This window comes from Notechis scutatus, chromosome 4 (assembly GCF_049901735.1).
Source record: "Notechis scutatus isolate UNSWTSFEM ecotype Mainland chromosome 4, rNotScu1.2, whole genome shotgun sequence".
NCBI lineage: Eukaryota > Metazoa > Chordata > Lepidosauria > Squamata > Elapidae > Notechis > Notechis scutatus.
In genome coordinates this window covers 164,865,576-164,886,581 of record NC_142012.1, presented here as the reverse complement: position 1 = coordinate 164,886,581, position 21,006 = coordinate 164,865,576, and the positions used below count along the sequence as shown (strand labels likewise).

The 21,006-nt window shown below is 44.7% G+C and overlaps 1 protein-coding gene across 2 annotated transcripts in view; it reads left to right on the top strand.

Moving 5' to 3' along the window:
- CHRND (cholinergic receptor nicotinic delta subunit) overlaps positions 1–20,764 on the top strand; it is a 30,446-nt gene extending 9,682 nt beyond the window's left edge. The window contains exons 3-12 of one of the 2 annotated variants that reach the window (XM_087965524.1): positions 1,504–1,548; positions 1,688–1,797; positions 2,972–3,127; positions 4,417–4,526; positions 10,176–10,376; positions 11,825–11,936; positions 13,300–13,414; positions 16,610–16,820; positions 17,629–17,747; positions 19,402–20,764. In XM_087965524.1, coding sequence (XP_087821650.1) covers positions 1,504–1,548; positions 1,688–1,797; positions 2,972–3,127; positions 4,417–4,526; positions 10,176–10,376; positions 11,825–11,936; positions 13,300–13,414; positions 16,610–16,820; positions 17,629–17,747; positions 19,402–19,590 — 1,368 coding nt within the window. In that variant the 3' untranslated portion in view covers positions 19,591–20,764. Of the gene's footprint in view, positions 1–1,503; positions 1,549–1,684; positions 1,798–2,971; positions 3,128–4,416; positions 4,527–10,175; positions 10,377–11,824; positions 11,937–13,299; positions 13,415–16,609; positions 16,821–17,628; positions 17,748–19,401 lie in introns of both variants that reach the window. The other variant, XM_087965523.1, reaches the window with a different exon arrangement.
- The last annotated feature ends 242 nt before the right edge of the window (positions 20,765–21,006 follow it).

Here is a 21,006-nt window from a genome sequence, read left to right as displayed (position 1 = left end):
GGTTCGGCGAACCAGATGTAAAATTAACACCCAGTTCATCCGAACTAGTAGCAACCCACCCGTGGACCAGATTCACTTAACAACTGTGTTACTCAAAGAACAGCTGCAGGGATTCACTTAACAACCGGGGCAGTAAAAGATCGTAAAACGGGTCAGAAACTCACTTAACAACTGTCTCAGTCAGCAGACGGTAAAGGACAATAATAAAAACAAGGACAAATAGGCTGAAAAATAGCTTCCTATCCCAGGGCAGTAGCTCTATTGAATTCTACTGTCTAGTGCAATATTAATGCGATATCAGGGATGTGATGACCCAGGGTCAGAGGTGGGATTCTACCAGTCCGCACCTATTCGCTAGAACCGGTTGTTAACATTCTAAGCAGTCCGGAGAACCGGTTGTTAGAAGAAATTACTGGACTAATCCTGTAAGGAAGGCAGGAAGGAAACATTCTGGTGTTGCTTACAGAAGCTCCTTCTCCGTTAGCCCTTATTACATTCTTGGCAGGACTAGACTTCCTGTCTCAGAAACTTCTCTGGAGTTTTCCCCCCCTCCTTTGATGGTACTTTGCTTGTGTGGAGTGACCATTCAAAGTTACAATGGCACTGAAAAAAGTGACTTATGACCATTTTTCACACTTATGACTGTTGCAGCATCCCCACAGTCATGAGAGGCCAGGCGAGGAGATGCGTGCCTCGATGTGAGTGATGTTGAGTTGGCCACGCCCAGCCAATAACATGACCACCAAGCCATGTCCACCCAGGCACATGACCACCAAGCCACGCCCACTGACTAAGCCACGCCCACAGAACTGGTTATTAAAAAATTTGAATCCCACCCCTGCCCAGGGTGTCACACAAAAATAACAAAGTCACAAAAATAGAATAAATTCCCTTTAATGCCTCCAACCTGGCCCCCAATGTCCAGATCAAACTCTTTCAAAAACAGTATATGAAGGGAAGAAATGCAGTCCGAACCCAAAGTAAAGATAGTTAGAAATAAAAAAAAAACTAACACAAATCACACTAAAGTAATTAACACGGCAGGCCAGGATGATAAATTGCAGACTTCCACAAGATAACGCAGCACCCACAGTTGGGAGGATGCCAAAATCCAGATAAGCCTCGACCAAGATAATGCATGCTTTGCTTCCAGCAAGGAGCTGTGTGGAAACGCCCCACTTATATCCTGTTCTCTCAGCTGCAACTAATGAAAGGGATCAGGGCCTTTTTCTCTGTCATAAGCCATGTTGCTCCCTTCTCCGTTCCTCCCTGCGTGCCCAAGGATGAAGAGGGAGTGGCCCTGGGTCTTCCTCTGAATGCCCAGCTGGACTGTGCCCTTCCCCAGTTTCCTCCACAGCCACCAGAGCCACATTCCCACTCCCTGTCAGCTGCTTGACTTCCACCTCACCCGTTGGGGGGTCATTGTGGCCACTGTCAACTTCAGAGGCTTCTCTTCTTTTTGTAAGGCTGGTTCTAACCATCTTTCCTTGCTTGTTGTTACAGAAAGAAGCAGATGAAACTCTCACCACCAATGCCTGGCTTGAGCAGGTGAGTTGCCCCATTTCTCCCAGATGTTTTAAGATAGCCAAGCTGGCCCTTCAGATGGCTGAGGGACATAAGTGATTTGGTGAACCCTAACCCCTCACCCCTAACCCTTCACCCCTAACCCTAGCACTTTGGTTAGCAGATCTGGACGGATTATCGGCTGCAATGGAAGAAGGAGGAGTACGGAGGGGTCACTGTGCTCCGTGTCCGGCCGGAGATGGTGTGGCTGCCGGACATTGTTCTGGAGAATAAGTAAGCTTCTTGTTAGATTCAGAATTGATAACTTCCAATGAGTTTTGCATTTAATAGTGCTCTCTATCCCTCCCTCTCTCCCTCCCTCCCTCCCTCCCTCTCTCTCTCTTATCTCAATTCAGTACTCTCTCTTTCTATGTTCTATCTCTCTATCATCTATAATCTCTCTTTCTTTCTATCATCTAACATCACTCTATCTATCTATCTATCTATCTATCTATCTATCTATCTATCTATCATCTATCTATTATTATATCTATCTATTATTATCATCTATCTATATCCATCTATCTCTATCATCTATCTATCTATCTATCTATCTATCTATCTATCTATCTATCTATCTATCTATCTATCTATCTATCTATCTATCATCTATCTATTATTATCATCTATCTATATCCATCTATCATCTATCTATCTATCTATCTATCTATCTATCTATCTATCTATCTATCTATCATCTATCTATTATTATCATCTATCTATCTTATCTATCTATCTATCTATCTATCTATCTATCTATCTATCTATCTATCTATCTATCTATCTATCTATCATCTATCTATCTCTATCATCTTATAACCTTCTCTATCTATGTATCTATGTATTGATCTCTATATCATCTATTTATATCTATCTATATCATCTATCCATCTATCTACAGTAATCTATCATCTTCATCTATTTATATCCATGTCTATCTCTATCTATCATCTATCTATCGATCTCTATTTATATCATCTATATCTATCTGTCTGTCTGTCTGTCTGTCTGTCTGTCTATCTATCTATCTATCTATCTATCTATCTATCTGATCTGTCATCATTCTCTCTCTCTCTAGCTATCTAGCTATCATCTATCTATAATCATCATCTATTTATATCCATTTATTTATATCTATCTATCTCTATCTATCACCTATCACCTATCTATCTATCTATCTCCATTTCTATCTATCCTGAAAACTTTAGTTTCTGTAACCTTTATCTGGGCCAAATGCTATTTATGGGACCAGAATGTGGGATTGGGATTACATTACAGGACTCGATTCCCAAGATGCTACAAAGGATTGGTTTGAAAAAGCTGCATGCGAAAGAATCAAAGAAGCTGCCAAGATCCAGCTGGGAAGGACCATCACTCACTCTTATGTGTCATTCTTTCCTTTTCTTAGCAATGACGGAAACTTTGAGATTGCGTACAGTGCCAATGTACTGGTGGATTCTGACGGAGGGGTCTATTGGCTACCTCCTTCCATCTTCCGCACTGCCTGCCCTATCAATGTCAATTACTTCCCTTTTGACTGGCAGAATTGCACCCTGAGGTTCTGGTAAGCTGGCTGGGGAATTCTGGGAGTTGAAATCCACATCTCTTCAAGTTGCCCAAGGTTGAAAAACATGTAGAAAACAAAGAAAATTGACAGCAGAAAAAGATCCAGGGGTCCATTGAGTCTGCCCTTTGAGTGTTTCTTTGCATGCTGGTATGCATTATTTTCTTTCTCTCTTTTCTTTTCTTTTCTTTTCTTTTCTTTTCTTTTCTTTTCTTTTCTTTTCTTTTCTTTTCTTTTCTTTCTAGCTCCGTTCAACTCCAGTGCACGTGACTCCACTCCACTCCACTCCATTCCATTCCATTCCATTCCATTCAACTCCATTCCATTTTTATTCCACTCCACTCCTTCCCATTCCATTCCACTCTGCTCCATTTTAATTCCACTCCACTCTGCTCCATTTTAATTTCTATTCTAATTCTATTCTATTCTATTCTATTCTATTCTATTCTATTCTATTCTATTCTATTCTATTCTATTCTATTCTAATTCTATTCTATTCTAATTCTATTTGTTCTGTATTGTACATTAGCATTCTTGTAAATACCCATTTCTGATTGGCTAGGACGCGCGGCAATCCGATTGGCCGAGCAAGCCGCACTGATTGGCCCGCTGCAAATCCCCCGCGATTGGAGGAAACCTATCGCGGGAGATTCGAAGCGGTGTCATTGGCCGCGGCTTGGCCGGCAAGTTCAATATAAGCCACCACATACCCTAGCCGAGCCGATCCGATCTCGGAATGAATAAAGAGCTAAAAAGTCACTGAGTCTCGCGCCTTCCTTCCGATCAGTGTACATGACACTATTCTAATTCTATTCTATTCTATTTCTTTTCTATTTCTATTCTATTCTAATTCTATTCTATTCTATTCTATTCTATTCTATTCTATTCTATTCTATGCTATTCTTTCTTATTCTATTCTAATTCTATTCTAGTCTATTCTTTTTTTTCTGTTCTATTCTATTCTATTCTTATTTCTATTTTCTATTCTATTCTATTTCTATTCTATTTCTATCCTATTCTATTCTTATTTCTATTTTCTATTCTATTCTTATTTCTATTCTATTCTATTCTATTCTTATTTCTATTTTCTATTCTATTCTCATTTCTATTTTCTATTCTATTCTTATTTCTATTTTCTATTCTATTCTATTCTTATTTCTATTTTCTATCCTATCCTATCCTATTCTGCTTCTTAACAATCCACGGGTTTGGGCATTTTCAGAAAGTGCTGTTAGCAACCTTACTTTGGCAGCCCAGATGTTACAAGACCTTCTCTCTGTCTTCACCAGCTCCCTGAGGTACAACGCCAATGAGATCGACCTGCAGCTCAAATCAGTTAACAAGAACAATCGCGTGCATCTTGTGGAATGGATCAACATTGAGCGGGAAAGTTTTAAAGGTAACAAATGTTTGCCGGCTGCTGTGGTTTTCCCATTACCCAAGCCATGGTCGGCTTAACTCTGGCTTGCAAATGCAGCCATAATAGGCTGGATCGTACAAGCCAGTCTAACCCGAGGTTTTCAAGTCACAGGAACAGGGTTCAAACAGCAGCCAATTTCCCACAAGCCACAAATTGGGTTGGTGGGTTGTAAGATTAACCAGGCTTTGGGGTCCAAGCAATGTTTGGTTTGTTGTGATGTATATTTTATTATTTGTTCCAGCAATCCTGGCTTTTCTTTCAAGGCATTCATATTTTTGAAAGAGGAAGTAAGGAAAAATAATGTGAAAAAATACAAAGAGAGAAATAGAAGACAAAAAAGAAAAAAAAAGGAGAGGAAAGGGTGAAGGAGAGGAAATGGGGAGGGAGGGGAGAGAAAGGAGGGGAGAGGCAGAGGGGAGGGAGAGAGAGAAGAGAGGAGAGGAAGATGAGATGGAGCAGAGAGGAGAGGGAAAGAGAGAGAGGAGGGGAGAGGGAAAGAGATGGAAAGGGAGAGGAGATGGAGAGGAGGGAGAAAGGAGGAGAGAGGCAGAGGAGGGGAGGGAGGCAGAGGGGAGAGGGAAAGAGACAAAGAAGGAGAGGAAGATAAGATGGGGTGGAGTGGGAGAGAAAGGAGGGCAGAGGAGGGCAGAGGGAAAGAGACGGAAAGGGAGAGGAAGCTACAGCAGAGAGGAGGAGAAGAGAGAGAAAGGAGGGCAGAGGAGGGGGAGAGGGACAGAGATAGAGAGGGAGAGGGAGGAGAAGAGAAAGAAAGGAAGGGAGAGGAGGGAGAGGAGGGGAGAGGGAAAGAGATGGAAAGGGAGAGGAGAGGGAGAGGAGAGAAAAAGGATTTGAGAGGGAGATAGACAGAGAAGGAGAGGAAGGAGATGGAGGGGAGGGGAGAGGGAAAGGAGGCAGAGGAGTGGAGACGTAGAAGGAGAGGAGAGGGAGATGAGATGGAGCAGAGAGGAGAAGGAGAGAGGGAGAGGAGGCAGAGGAGGGGAGAGGGAAAGAGATGAAGAGGGAGAGGGAGATGAGATGGAGAGGAGAGAGGAGAGAAAGCGGGGAGAGGCAGAAGAGGTGAGAGGGAAAGAGACAGAGAGGGAGAGGAAAGGATGATGAGTAGCTGTGAGAGGGATCTTGGAGTCTTTGTGGACAACCAGCTAAATAGGAGCCAGCCGTGTGCAGAGGCAGCCAAAAAAGCCAATGCAACCCTAAATTGTATTAACAGAGCGATACAATTGAGACCAAGGGAGGCACTAATACCACTCTATAAAGCCTTAGTAGGACCACACCTAGAGTCCTGCATCCAGTTTTGGTCATCACATTATAAAAAAGATGTTGAGACTCCAGAAAAAGTGCAGAGAAGAGCAACCAGGAGGATTAGGGGACTGGAGGTTCAAACATATGAAGAACGGTTGCAGGAACTGGGCCTGGCTAGTCTAGTAAAGAGAAGGACCAGGGGAGACAGGATAGCGGTCTTCCAATATTTGAGGGGCTGCCACAGAGAGGAGGAAGGGGTCAAGCTATTGTTCAAAGCACCTGAAGGCCAGACAAGGAATAATGGATGGAAACTGATCAAGGAGAGAGATTCAACCTGGAAACAAGGAGAAAGTTGCCCTCGGAAGTTGTGGGAGCGTCATCACTTGAGACCTTCAAGAAGAAGAGGAGAAGAAGAAGAGATGGAGGGGAGGGGAGGGGAGGCAGAGGAGGGGGAGAGGAGGATAGAGCGGGAGGGAGAATTAGAGGAGGAGAGGCAAAGGAGGGAAGAGGAAAGGAAGAAGACTTCTTTATCTTCTTAACAGCAATTACTAGTACATTTATACTGTATATTACCCTCTCACCCTAAGTTTACAACATGATTTTCTTCTTTCCATAATCAAAAAAACAAACAAACAAACCCCACATTAAAAGCTTTTTTTAATGTTTTTTAAACAGAGAAGGTTCTATTATCTACACCACCAACCTTTTGGACCCCAGGGACCACCAAACTCATAATTTTAAATCCCATGGACCAGAGATCCTGGGAAAATCCCCAAAAAGTCTGCAGGAAAATTTTCCACCCCGTTTTCCTACCAATCGATCAATCTTTATTTGGGATCGCAGGATACCGTCTCCAGCTCTGTTCTCAGGGGGAGAAAGAGAGAGACTTTTGACTTCATGCAAGGAAAGCAGCAGAAGCTGTAGAAGTCTTTCTTTCTCTTCCCCAAATTCCACGAGAAATGAGTCTTTGTGAGACTTGTCATGCCGGCACAGCCTCTTGGAGCAGGATGCCTTGCAGGATCCCAAAGACTCATTTCTGGCAGAGTTTGGGGGAGAGAAAGAAAGACTTTTGCTGCTTTCCTTGCATGCAACCAAAAGCAGAAGAAGAAAGAAGCAGAAAAAAGCAGCCCAGTGGCCAGGCAAGGCATATGGGGTGCATGGGGCAAGTTCCCCCCTCCACCCTTTTCCCTCTCCCCTCACTCCCTCGTGTTGTTCTCAATGCAAGCGACACAAGCCTTGTGTTCCTGCGCAGCCTGGATTAATTGCTTTGGGAGTGACCAAAATTTTCTTGCGGACCACCAGTGGTCCCCAGCCTACACTGATCTACATAACGGGACCCTAATCTCGCTAGCACCTCTAAAAGGGAAGGACTGAAGAATCTCTTGTTTTTGCTTTGGCAATGACTGCGTTGCTGAATTTGGGGCAGCCGAAGGTAGCTCTGCCCACCCCATCTTGATAGCTGATCCACTGCATTTCCATCAGGCGGATTTGTAACTGGCTGACAAACTGTACTCAGAGAGTAGTCCTTGATGGTACAGTACTACATCCACATGGAGGGAAGTAAGCAGTGGGGTACCACAAGGCTCCATCTTAGGCCCAGGATTCTTCGATATCTTCATTAATGACTTAGATGAGGAAATAGAAGGGGAACTCCTCAAATTTGCAGATGACACTAAACTGGCAGGAATAGCTAATACCCTAGAACAGGGGTCCCCAACCACCGGTCCGTGGACCGGTGCCGTCCGTGGAACAAGTCCTACCGGGCTGCTGGTTTGCTGGGCACCGCCATCTTTTTGATGAAAAAGTGCTTCCGTGAGCTTTTCCGGTAGAAAGCTCACCGGAAGCACTTTTTCATCAAAAAACGGTGGCGCCAGCGCTTCGTGAGCTTTTCCGGGTAGAATGCTCACCGGAAGCACTTTTTCATCAAAAAGATGGCGGCGCCCAGCTGATGCCGGTACCGGGCATGCGACGCCCAGCTGATGCCGGTACCGGGCCGCGGCATAAAAAAGGTTGGGGATCACTGCCCTAGAAGACAAACTGAGGATCCAAAAAGATATTGATAAACTTGGAACATTATGGGCTCTGTCCAGTTTTGTTCACCACATTACAAAAAAGATGTTGAGACCTTGGAAAAAGTGCAGAGAAGGGCAGGGGTGGGATTCTACCGGTTCTGACCCGTTCTATAGAACCCCTTGTTAACTTTCTACACAGTTCAGAGAACCGGTAGTTAGAAGCAATCTCCTTTTGTTTTTTCCCACCCTTATTGCATTCTTGCTAGTACGCCTAGACTTCCTGTCTCCGGAGCTTCTGGGGCTTTCTTAAAGGGGAAGGGTTGTTTTAAGATTTTTACACTGCTGTTGAGAGGAAATACTTCCCTGGACAATCAGCACTTTGAAGAAATAATTGAATAACGAAGCAGAGCTGTCAGAAAGAAGCTTTTCATGACAGGGAACCAAGATGAGTGACATTCAGCAAGGCTTCTTGGCTAGCTAGAAAGAATGACATTCAAATGTGAGTTTACATACCCTTTCTGAGTTTTGGTCTAAAACTGGTTTTTGGTGAAGGTTAATTTTGTGCTTAGTGATGTTTAATCCTGTGTTTATTGATGGGAGAATTTCCCCTATTCAGGTTCAACAAGCAACAGCTACTGTTGTGATTTAATTATTTGTATTGTGTCTGAATTTTTTCCTGCCTCATGGTTTCTTTTTCTATCTGGGGAGGGGGTCTTCCTTCACTGCTTTAGTGGTATTTGGCACTGTCCTTTTGGGGAGTACTTCCAAGAGGCAGGATGCAAGCTTGGCATTGATTTTTTTTTACTGCCTTTCTGGGGGGCATGTGACCTTTCCTTAAATCTGGATGATTTCCTTAGGATATCTTGTGAGGTGAGTGAGACCAGCTGGTGTCTTTAAGTGATGCAAATGGATCTAAGGATTGCTTTTCCTGGGTGTACTTTTTCTGGAGAGCTTAAATGACCTCTCTGCTAAAGGGTTTCACTTTATGAGCAAGAGTTGGCTGCTGATAGTTATCACTGCATTTTAACTATTTTAATTCCTCGAGGTGCTCTGGCACCCTGCCTGACTTGTAACTCTGGCTTGCAGGTATTTTTAATCTAATGATTGGTATTTAGGGCAGCTTTTTGCAAGCAAAGAAGCTTTTTATATTTTTGTACAGGTAATCCTTGACTTACAACAGTTCATTTAGTGACCATTCAAAGTTACAATGGCACTGAAAAAAGTGACTTATGATCATTTTTCACAGCATCCCCACTGTCATGAGAGGCCAGGCGAGGAGAAGCGCCCCTTGACATGAGTGATGTCAAGTTGGCCATGCCCGCCCAGTCACATGACCACCAAGCCACACCCACCAACTAAGCCACGCCCACAGAACTGGTTGTTAAAAAAATTGAATCCCACCCCTGATTAAGGGCCTGGAGACTAAAATATATGAAGAACAGATGAAGAACAGTTGCAGGATTTGGGTTTGGCTAGCCTAGAGGAAAAAAGGGACTAGAGGTGACATAATAGCAGCATTCCAATATGTGAGGGATTGCCGCAAAGAAGAGTGAATTAAATTATTCTCCAAAGCCCCAGAAGGCAGGACAAGAAGCAACGGATGGAAACTCATCAAGAAGAGAAGCAACCTAGGAGAAACTTCCTGACGGTGAGAACAATAGTTGTGGGTACTCCATCACTGGAGGTTTTTAAGAGACTGGATAGCCACTTGCTTGAAATGGTATATAGGGTCTCCTACTTAAGCAGAGGGTCGGTCTAGAAGACCTCCAAGGTCCCTTCTAGCTCTATTCTGAATATACATGTTTATTGGACTTCAAATTTGCCTGGGATTATGGGAATGGTTGGGAAAGGCCAGTGGGATAGTCTCTTTAAGCGGCTTCATGGCTCACACAGTCTCTTTTCTTTCTCTCTTTTCTCTCTCTCTCTTCTTTGTCTCTCCTCTCTCTCCTCTCTCTCTTGTCTCTCTCTCTCTCATCTTTCTTTTTCTCTCATCTTTCTCTCCCCTTTTTCTCTCTCTTCTCTCTTCTCTTTCTTTTCTCTTTCTCTCCTCTCTCTTTCTCTCTCCTCTTTCTCACTTTCCTCTCTCTTTCTCTTCTCTGTTCTCTGTCTCTCCTCTCTCTTTTCTCTCTCCTCTTTCTCTTTCTCTTCTGTTCTCTGTCTCTCCTCTTTCTTTTCTCTTTCTCTCCTCTCTCTTTTTCTCTCTCCTCTTTTTCTCTCTCCTCTATCTCTTTCTCTTCTCTGTTCTCTGTCTTTCCTCTCTCTCTCTCTGTTCTCTCTTCTCTCTATCTCCTCTTCTCTCTCTCTCTCTTCCCTCTCCCTCTCCCTCCCTCTCCTTCCCCTCTCTCTTCCCAATCAGAAAATGGTGAATGGGCGATTATCCACCGCCCGGCTCGCAAAAACATCGACTCGTTGGTCCCTCGAGACAGCAACAAACACCAGGACGTCACCTTCTACCTCATCATTAAGCGCAAACCTCTCTTTTACATCATCAACATAGTCACTCCCTGCATCCTCATCGCCTTCATGATCATTCTCGTCTTCTACTTGCCAGCTGACAGTAAGTGGCCCTTTTCAGCCTCCTAGACTTCTTTCTGAGGTCCAGTTTAGGCATATCTATGTCCAGGTAGTCCTCTACTTACAACACTTCATTTGGGGGCCATTCGAAATTACAGTGGCACCGAAAAAAGTGATGTATGACCATTTTTCACCCTTATGACCGTTGCAGCATCCCAGTGGTGGGATGCAAACCTTTTTTACTACCAGTTCTGTGGGTGCATGCTTTGCTCCCGGAGCATTCTAAAACGGGTAATTTTAAGCATGAAAACTTATGGTCAAGCGCTGGTGAGTGAAACAGCTGGTGCGTGGCAATCGACTCTGCCTCGGGATTCAGCTGAGTTACAAACAAAGGCAATATAGGACAGGAAGGGGTGGGGCCAACTGCTGACTGGTGCTACCAGGTTGCTAGAACCGGTGCAAACCGGCAGCACATCACTGCAGCGTCCCCATAGTCAGGTGATGAAAATTTGGATACTTGGCAACTGATCCATGTTTTGTTTTGTTTTGTTTTGTTTTATTATTTATGTTGCCACCTATTTGCCCACAGTGACTCAAGGCGGCTTTCAGAATATAAAACCACATTTAAAACGATAAAAACTAACAAAAAGAATCGAATAAATTAATATAGTACGATATAACAAAATCGCTCACCACTTCCCACTCCCTGTCCCAGCGACAGCAGATCACACGAGCTATTTGATGGGCTTCATCCTGCTCTGGGTTCCCCAGGCCTGCTTCAGCGCCTTCCGGAAGAGTATTAGAGTGGCGGCCATTTTAATCTCTGAGGGAATGAGGTTCCAGAGAGAAGGAGCCACCACGGAGAAGGCCCTTCTTGTGGGTCCCACCAGGTGTATCTCCCTCGGGGATGGGACCCTCAACATTCCTTGCCTCCCCCCATTCTGATGGGTCAGGTAAATGTGACTGGCAAGAGACAGTCCCTCAGATCACCCGGTCCCAAGCCATGAAGGGCTTTAAAGAGGACAACCAGCACACCTTGAATTGCACCCGGGAGCCAATCAGCAGCCAATGCAGCTCCTGCAGGTGAGGTGACACAGGTGCACAGCGGGGTCTGTACAAAACCACCATTCATTTGACTAAATTATTGTTCCATCATTTTATACGAGATATTCTACATTTTATTATAAATTTGTATTATAGATTCATCCAATGGTTATGTATTTTTATATTCTATTCTATATCATTCTATATTAATCTTATCTTATAAAATTTCCTAGCCTATTTCATCACCATGTCTTTTTGTCTAACCATTGATAGAATAAGTCCCATATCTTATAAAATGGTTTCTCTTCTTGTCCTCTAATTTCAAATGTCAATTTACTCATTTCAGCACAGTCCATAATTTTCTTCATAACTTCCTCCTGCATAGGTTTTTTTTTTTTTTTCCATTTTTTCCATGTTCTGAGGTTCAATTCCCATCTTACTCCCCAGGTGGCGAGAAGGTGACTTTAGCAATCTCCATCCTCTTGGCTCAGTCTGTCTTTCTGCTGCTGATTTCCCAGCGTCTCCCAGCCACCTCCTTCGCCATCCCCCTCATTGGCAAGTAAGTCTCCCCAATCTTAAATAAAAATCCCTAAATCGGGGAGCCTTCGCAGGTTTTTTGATTGGGACGGACATCATTTCTTACCTAGATTTCCACAGGGATGGAAATTAAATGGGGAGAGAAGCAACCTAGAATTAAGGAGAAATTTCCTGAAAGTTAGAACAATTAATCAGGGGGAACAACTTGCCTCCAGAAGTTGTGAATGCTCCAACATTGGAAGCTTTTAAGAAGAGTCTGGGCAGCCATGAAATGGAATAGGGTCTCCTGCTTGGGCAGTGGGTTGGACTGGAAGACCTCCAAGGCCCCTTCCAACTCTGTTATTCTATTCTATTCTATTCTATTCTATTCTATTCTATTCTATTCTATTCTATTCTATTCTATTCTATTCTTATCCCTATCCCTATCCCTATCCCTATCCCTATTCTATTCTATTCTTATCCCTATCCCTATCCCTATCCCTATCCCTATCCCTATCCCTATCCCTATCTCTATTCTATTCTATTCTATTCTATTCTATTCTATTCTATTCTATTCTATTCTATTCTATTCTATTCTAATCTAATCATCATCCCAATATTCTATTCTATTCTATTCTATTCTATTCTATTCTATTCTATTCTATTCTATTCTACTCTATTCTACTCTATTCTAATCATCATCCCAATATTCTATTCTATTCTATTCTATTCTATTCTATTCTATTCTATTGAAATGAGATTTCATCAAAGCCATGAGTGATAGGACTTGGTTTAGCCCAGTGTTTCTCAACCTTAACAACTTTAAGATGGGTGGACGTCAACTCCCAGAATTCCCCAGCCAGCCATGCTACTTCTGCTGACTGCCAGCGGCCTCCAATTTGGCAGTTCGAATCTCACCAGGCTCAAGGTTGATTCAGCCTTCCATCCTTGTGAAGTGGGTAAAATGAGAACCCAGATTGTTGGGGCAAGAGGCTGACTCTGTAAACCACTTAGAGAGGGCTGTGAAAGCACTGTGAAGAGGTATATAAGTCTAAGTGCTATTTTCCTTCCTTCCTTCCTTCCTTCCTTCCTTCCTTCCTTCCTCCCTCCTCCTTCCCTTCCCTCCCTCCCTCCCTCCGTCTCTCCCTCCTGTAGTGGAACAGTGGTTAGAATGCAGTATTGCAAGCTAACTCTGCCCACAGTCTGAAGTTTGATCCTGACCGGCTCAAGGTTGACTCAGCCTTCCATCCTTCCGAGGTGGATAAAATGAGGACCCAGATTGTTGGGGGCAAGAGGCTGACTCTGCAAACTGCTTAGAGTGGACTGTAAAGCACTGTGAAGCAGTATATAAATCTAAGTGCTCTTGCTCTTGCTATTTTGTAAATGGTCATGTATGCGGTTAATAGGTACCTGCTCTTCGTCATGCTTCTCGTGACTGCAGTCGTAGTGATGTGTACCGTGGAGCTCAACATTCATTTTCGGAGCCCCAGTACCCATGTTTTCTCTGAATGGACCAAAGAGGTAAGCCGGAAGCAACGATCTAAAATATAGATAACCCTTGAATTGCAACCATTCCTTGAACCACTGCTTTGCATCGCCACATGCAAGTCAGCGGCCGTAGAAATTTTCTATATATAAAAAAAATGGCTGTGTGTGTGTGTGTTTGTTTGTTCCGGCATAACTCTGGAACGCCTCAAGCAATTTCAGCCAAACTTGGTACACAGATTACTTACTCTCTGGAAACAAATACTGGTGGGGTAAGACACCCCTAACACCCCTCGGGTTATATGTTCTTAAGATACAGCCTGTTGTGCCTTCAAATGGTTTCTACCATACTGCCTTCAAATGGCTTCTCCTGTACAGCGCTGTGGAGTTGCCATGGTAACAGTTCCACAGTACTCCACAAGGAGGGTCTCTCTGGTAAGAGGGAAAATCCAACATTAGAAATTACGTTTGTTCTGGACATTTTCAACGGGGAACAGGGAAAACATTTGTTGCCGAAATCAAGGGTTTTCCTGTCTAATACAGGATTAGGATAAACAAATACCCAGGCAACGCTAAGCTATCGGCTATTTTTCTAAATGAAATAAAAAAATAAATCAGTGGAATAGCCGTTCAAAGTTCTAACGGCACTGAAGAAAGTGATTTGTGATGGATTTTTCACGCTTGCGACCAGCGATTCACTTAATGCCTTGCAGGAAAGGTCGCAAAATGGGGCAAAACCCACCTAACAACTGTCCTGCTTAGAAACAGAAATGTTGGAGTTAATTGTGCTTGTTAATAGAGGATTAATTTTCCCAAGTCAATATTCCCGCGAAATAAAAAGAAATAAACATGTTTTGTCTCCAGTAAGTTCAGAAACTCTATTCAGGCAATCTGTTTGAAGCAGGGCCTGAATTAACCCGTTTTCTAGGTTCCCCATCATTTTAGAAAACCTGGTTTATCAGAGTGGACTCAGACAGGAAATACAACCAGATGAGCTAATCCCACTTGATTGTGAAGCTCCATTAACAGAATTTTGCAATCAACAGGATTTTTCTCCCGTCTCCTTTACATCCCAAGAAACTAGGGAGGGTCCCTTGTAAGCCTCTTGCCCTGCCTATTATGCAGCTGCAGGCTAAGGAGTCTCTTATCTAACCTGTGATGACCGTGGCGTGGCACAAAGGCAACACAGTCAGATAAGCAATAAGAATCCCTTCATTATCTCCAACTTCGTCCTCAATGTCCAGGTTACCTTCTGGCTGGAGAAAAACTCTCCCAGGAACAGCCTTTGGCTGCAGAGAATTCAGTCCAAAACATAAGCAACACAGACTGTAACTTAAAGTCCAAACAAGCCAAACTGAAGTAATTAGTCCGGCAGGGCAGGAGCAAGAATTCCAGACTTGAATGCACGGCAATAACTCAACACAGTTGGGAAGACGTCAGGAACACAGATAAGCCACTACGATACAAGATAAAGTGACTTTTGCTCCCAACAACTTGCTGCACGTAGCTTGCCTTTGTTATACACTGTGCTCCCAGCTGCAGCTAATGAAGGGAATCAGGGCCCTTTCCTCCCCTGTAAGCCACGCAACTCATGTTGCTCCCTTCTCCGTTCTTCCCTGCGTGCCCTAGGATGAAGAGGGGGTGGGCCTGGGTCTTTCTCTGAATTCCCTCTCCCTTGTTCTACCTCTCCCCTGCTCTGTCCAGCTGGACTTTGCCCTTCCCCAGTTTCTTCCACAGCCAATGGAGTCACACTCTTACTCCCTGTCAGCTGCTCAGCTTCCTCCTCCAAGTCAGATTCCGACAGGGGCATGACGCTACCATTCCCTTGATGGCGTCTCTCGACCTTTCCCCCAAAGGTCTTTCTCATATACTATTACAACTGCTGACAGGTCCCATTTCCCACAGTCCTCCAGGTCATGGTTTTGTCCCAAAGTTGCTTTTTCAAATGGCAACTGGACTTTCTTGGTGTTTTTTTTTTTCTGGAAGAGGTTTTGCTTCTCATCCAAGAAGCCTCCTCAGTTCTGACTGAATGCTTCTCGGATGAGGAGTGAAACCTCTTCCAGAAAAAAAATAATCCAGATATCTTCAAGGAAAAACAAAGTCCAGTTGCCTTTTGAAAAAGCAACTTTGGGACAAAACCATGACCCGGCTGGCTGAGAATCTCCATAGACCTCAAACAATTCCATTGTCTGGAGAGATTCTCAGTCATCCAGGTCACAGTTGTCCCAAAGGTGCTTTTTTTTTTCCCAAGAGGCAACTGGACTTTCTTTGTTTTTTTCTTTTGAAGACATTTTGCTTCTCATCCAAGAAGCTTCTTCAGCTCTGACTGGATGGTGGGCAATGGAAGGATTTATACTCCTTGCAGACAGCTGGTCATTTGCATCCTTTTAGAGGGTTGTTGAGGCCACTTGGAGGTTCATCTGTATCCTTAGAGCCACCTGAGTGGTGCAAATGGGTGTGGAGCCTTCTTGTAACTGCTGAAAGGACTGTGTTATAGATTGGAGAGAGATGATGTCATATCCCCCACCCTCTGTTGAGAGAGGGGGCTGTTCAGTTTTGCTATCGATGGCCTCTTCGGCTCCTTTTTCAAGCCAGCAGTCCTCTCTGTCCAAAAGTAGGACTTTGCCACTTGGAGCTTTATCTGTGTCCTCAGGCTTTGCACTACTACCTCCAAGTGGCCTTAACCACCCTCTAAAAGGATGCAAATGACCAGCTGTCTGCAAGGAGTAAAAATCCTTCCATTCCCCACCATCCAAACCAGAGCTGAAGCAGCTTCTCGGATGAGAAGTGAAATGTCTCCAAAGAAAAAACAGAAAGTCTGGTTGCCTCTTGAAAAAAGCACCATTGCGACTCCAAGTGGCCTCAACAACTCTCTAAAAGGATGCAAATGACCAGCTGTCTGCAAGGAGTATAAATCCTTCCATTCCCCTCCATCCAGTCAAAGCCGAAGAAGTTTCTCGGATGAGAAGCGAAATGTCTTCAAAGCATAACAAGAAACTCCAGTTTCCTCTTGAGAAAAAAAAAAGCACCTTTGGGACAAACACTTCCATTCTTTCTGTGTTGTGTAGTTCTGAAAGGGCCCATTCTGGCACACGCATCTGGGTGGCTGCCTCTAATCCACTTGGCTTTATTTTGAGACTTGGATGGGACACCATCAGGAGATCTTTAAGCTACCGCCCCGACTGGGACGTTGAAAAAATCACTTTCCCCTTTTCCTTCTCCTCTCTGCAGTTGTTCCTTGACACCCTTCCTCGCCTGCTGCACATGTCCAAGCCAGAGGAGAGCAACCCCACGCCGCAGGATGGCTTCTCGATCCGGCGTTCTAGCTCGGTCGGTTACATCGTCAAGGCGGAGGAATATTTCACCATTAAATCCCGCAGCGAGCTCATGTTTGAGAAGCAGTCGGAGAGGCATGGCTTAACGAGTCGGATTACCCCTGCACGTAAGCCCGCAAAGGGGAATGGGAGCGGCAGAGGAGACAGGCCAGTGGTTATCGTTAAGCCATCGTGTCTCATGGCAGCATGGACACCACTGAAAAGTTTCCTCATCCAATCTCATTTAAACGCCCTGGTTCATGACACGCAGGAAGGCAATGGCTGGGTACCTGTCGGGTTATAACAGTGGCTGGCAAACTTTAATTCACAAAGAGCCACAAAGGTTCTAACCAAAAGCACCCCTGTCCAATTCTGGACCAGACCGGAAGTCTGGTTCCCCCCACCATAGAGTCTCCTCCTAGCGCGGCATCCTTTTTCCTCTGCTGACCAGAAGTCCAGTTCCCCCACCATAGAGTCTCCTCCTAACGTGGCATCCTTTTTCCTCTGCTGACAGGATGTCCGATTCCCTCACCATAGAGTCTCCTCCTAGCGCAGCGTCCTTTTTCCTCTGCTGACTGGAAGTCCGGTTCCCCCACCATAGAGTCTTCTTCCAGCGTGGCAATTTCCTCCCCTCCGCCCCTCTATCTGTACTAATCGAAAGCCCTATCAATTGTGGAGCCAACTGGCAATAGGGAGCCGCAGCAGAGGGGTGAAAGAGCACATACGACTCCAGAGCTGCGGGTTACTGACCCCTGGGCTATAAGAACCAAGAAAGACATGTATACAGTGAACCAGTCAGGATCGAACTGCTGAGAGTGGGCAGAGTTAGCATGCAGTACTGCATTCTGACCACTGCGCCACCCCCAGCCCTCATATTGCAGCTTTCTAGATCTTTTCGTTCCCTGACTCAGAGCTTCCTTCTTTTCTCTTCCCCAGGACCAAACCCCCACGCGGCAGGTGATTTGCAGGACCAGCTGTACAATGAGATCAAGCCAGCCGTTGCTGGAGCCAACTTCATCGTGAAGCACATGCAGGAGAAGAACAGTTATAATGAGGTAGGGGTGAAAAAAAAACCACCTTGAAGTTCGCCAACTTATCTTTGCTTCTCCAGATGATCTGTTGTGGCCTGCGGGCAGCTAGTGGAGCTGGCAGCAGAGTTGGACAGTGAGGAGGTTGGGGAGGAACATGAGCCAGTCCTGAAGGCTGAGGAAGGCTCGGACAAGGGCTCTGCGTCTGAGGCAGAGATGGGGCCAGGGCAGGCTGGCAGTCGTCAGCTGCCTTTGGAGTCGGACAGCAGTGAGGCGGGGGAGCAGCTGGAGCCAGTTCCCAGCCTGCGCATGCACAGAGCTGCCAAAAGAAAAGAACAATTACAAACTAAGGGTCGATGTGGGAGTAAGGCCACAGGTGGAAGGTGAATGGCCCCTCCCATAGGGATAAAAAGGAGAGCAAAAGGGGAGGGGGCTTTTGCAGGAAACAATTGGTTCATTGCAGCAGTGTGAAGATCTGTCTGTGCATCTTGGAGACTCTGTGCCGAGTCCTTCCTTGTTAGCACCACGTTTGGAAACATTTACTCGGCAGCTCTCCAAGCCAGATAAGGTCTGTGCTCCTAATTATACCCTTGGAAGACTGTTTGCCAGGCCTTTGGCTGAAGGTGAATGCAAGAAATTTACCTTCGTTTAATAAAAAGGATTTTGCTGGGACAAAGAGTCGGCTTATTGTTTTTTAGGGAAGCCTCGGTCAGACCACTATCCTTCTGACTGTGCTTGAGAACAGATTTTCCCAACCGGGAGCTTGCACTGCAGGTAGTCCTCAACTTACAACCACAATTGAGCCCAACATTTCCATTGCTAAGTGAAACAGTTGTTGAGTGAATTTTGCCCCATTTTACGACCTTTCTTGCCACTGTCATTAAGTGAACCACTGCCGTTGTTAAGTTAGGGACAGGACTGTTAAGTGAATCTGGCTTCCCCGTGGACTTGGGTTGTCAGAAAGGGAATCACTGGGACTAAATATGAGTTGATATATAAATATGAGTATTTATATGAACATAAATAAATAGTTGCCAATAAATATATGAACATAAATAAATAGTTGCCAATAAATATATGAACATAAATAAATAGTTGCCAAGCATCCAAATTTTGATCACGTGACTATAGGGATGCTGAAATGGTCATAAGTGTGAAAAACGGTCATAAGTCGCTTTTTTCAGTGCCGTTGTAACTTTGGTCCCTTAATGAACTGTTGTAAGTCGAGGAGTATCTCTAAAAGCGTAAAACTAATACTGTAAAGTTTGAAATAAATGTGTAGCCAAAGCAATTAACCCAATGGACTTTTCTCATGAGCCATACTACTATAGCTGTAATATTTTCATTTTCTGTAGCAGAACCTGGTCAGCAGTTGGCCAGAAATGGGGAAAGCCATGGAGAGGTGTACGGTGCTGTCACAAAACTCACTTAACCTGGTTGCTGAATTAAGCCAGGTTCAAGCTTAGTCTGCTGTCTAAGTACCACCCACCAGACTCCAATGTTGGCCACTTTAAGACCTGCGGATTTCAACTCCCAGAATTCCTCAGCCAACATGGCTGGCTGAGGAATTCTGGGAGTTGAAGTCCACGAGTCTTACTTTCCTGCTGTGAACATAGCTTTTGAGTTCCTTGCAGAGTGTAGGAAAGGCCCTTTTCAAATTCTTATTATTTTACCTTTTCAGGAAAAGGATAACTGGAATCGCGTGGCTCGGACCGTGGACCGCCTCTGCCTCTTCTTGGTGACTCCCATTCTGAGCCTTGGGACCTTATGGATCTTCTTGGTGGGAATCTACAATGACCCTCCCCTCTTGCCCTTTGAGGGTGACCCTTACGACTACAATGAGAATAACACGCGCTCTATCAACAGCTGAGGGCTTGCCCTGCTCCTGGGCACCAATACTGCTGTTCAGAACACCTGTCACAGCTGCCAGATTCAGTGGATTGCGACCAGCAGTGGGATCCTACCTCTTCCACTTGTGCGCAGCTTTCCCCACACCCGCTGAGTCCTGCAGTGCCAATCAGCTGAGAGGATAAAGAAGAGAAAAAGCACAGGGGCAGGTGGGGGGGGGCGATCCTGCACTTTTCTCTTCTTTCTCCTCTCAGCTTTTCTCTTCTTTCTCCTCTCAGCTTTTCTCCTCTCAGCTTTTCTCCTCAGCTTTTCTCCTCTCAGCTTTTCTCCTCTCAGCTTTTCTCTTCTTTCTCCTCTCAGCTTTTCTCTTCTTTTCCTCTCAGCTTTTCTCCTCTTTCTCCTCTCAGCTTTTCTCTTCTTTCTCCTCTCAGCTTTTCTCTTCTTTCTCCTCTAAGCTTTTCTCCTCTTTCTCCTCTCAGCTTTTCTCTTCTTTCTCCTCTCAGCTTTTCTCTTCTTTCTCCTCTCAGCTTTTCTCTTCTTTCTCCTCTCAGCTTTTCTCCTCTTTCTCCCCTCAGCTTTTCTCTTCTTTCTCCTCTCAGCTTTTCTCTTCTTTCTTCTCTCAGCTTTTCTCCTCTTTCTCCCCTCAGCTTTTCTCTTCTTTCTCCCTCAGCTTTTCTCTTCTTTCTCCCCTCAGCTTTTCTCTTCTTTCTCCTCTCAGCTTTTCTCTTCTTTCTCTTCTCAGCTTTTCTCTTCTTTCTCCTCTCAGCTTTTCTCTTCTTTCTCCTCTCAGCTTTTCTCCTCTTTCTCCTCTCAGCTTTTCTCTTCTTTCTCCTCTCATCTTTTCTCCTCTTTCTCCTCAGCTTTTCTCTTCTTTCTCCTCTCAGCTTTTCTCTTCTTTCTCCTCTCAACTTTTCTCTTCCCTCTCCCCTCAGCTTTTCTCTTCCTTCTCCTCTCAGCTTTACTCTTCTTTCTCCCCTCAGCTTTTCTCTTCTTTTTCCTCTCAGCTTTTCTCCTCTTTCTCCTCTCAGCTTTTCTCTTCTTTCTCCTCTCAGCTTTTCTCCTCTTTCTCCTCTCAGCGTTTTTCCTCTTTCTCCTCTCAGCTTTTCTCTTCTTTCTCCTCTCATCTTTTCTCTTCTTTCTCCTCTCAACTTTTCTCTTCCCTCTCCCTCAGCTTTTCTCTCTTCCTTCTCCTCTCAGCTTTACTCTTCTTTCTCCCCTCAGCTTTTCTCTTCTTTTTCCTCTCAGCTTTTCTCTTCTTTTTCCTCTCAGCTTTTCTCCTCTTTCTCCTCTCAGCTTTTCTCCTCTTTCTCCTCTCAGCTTTTCTCCTCTTTCTCCCCTCAGCTTTTCTCCTCTTTCTCCTCTCAGCTTTTCTCTTCTTTCTCCTCTCAGCTTTTCTCCTCTTTTTCCTCTCAGCTTTTCTCTTTTTCTCCTCTGAGTT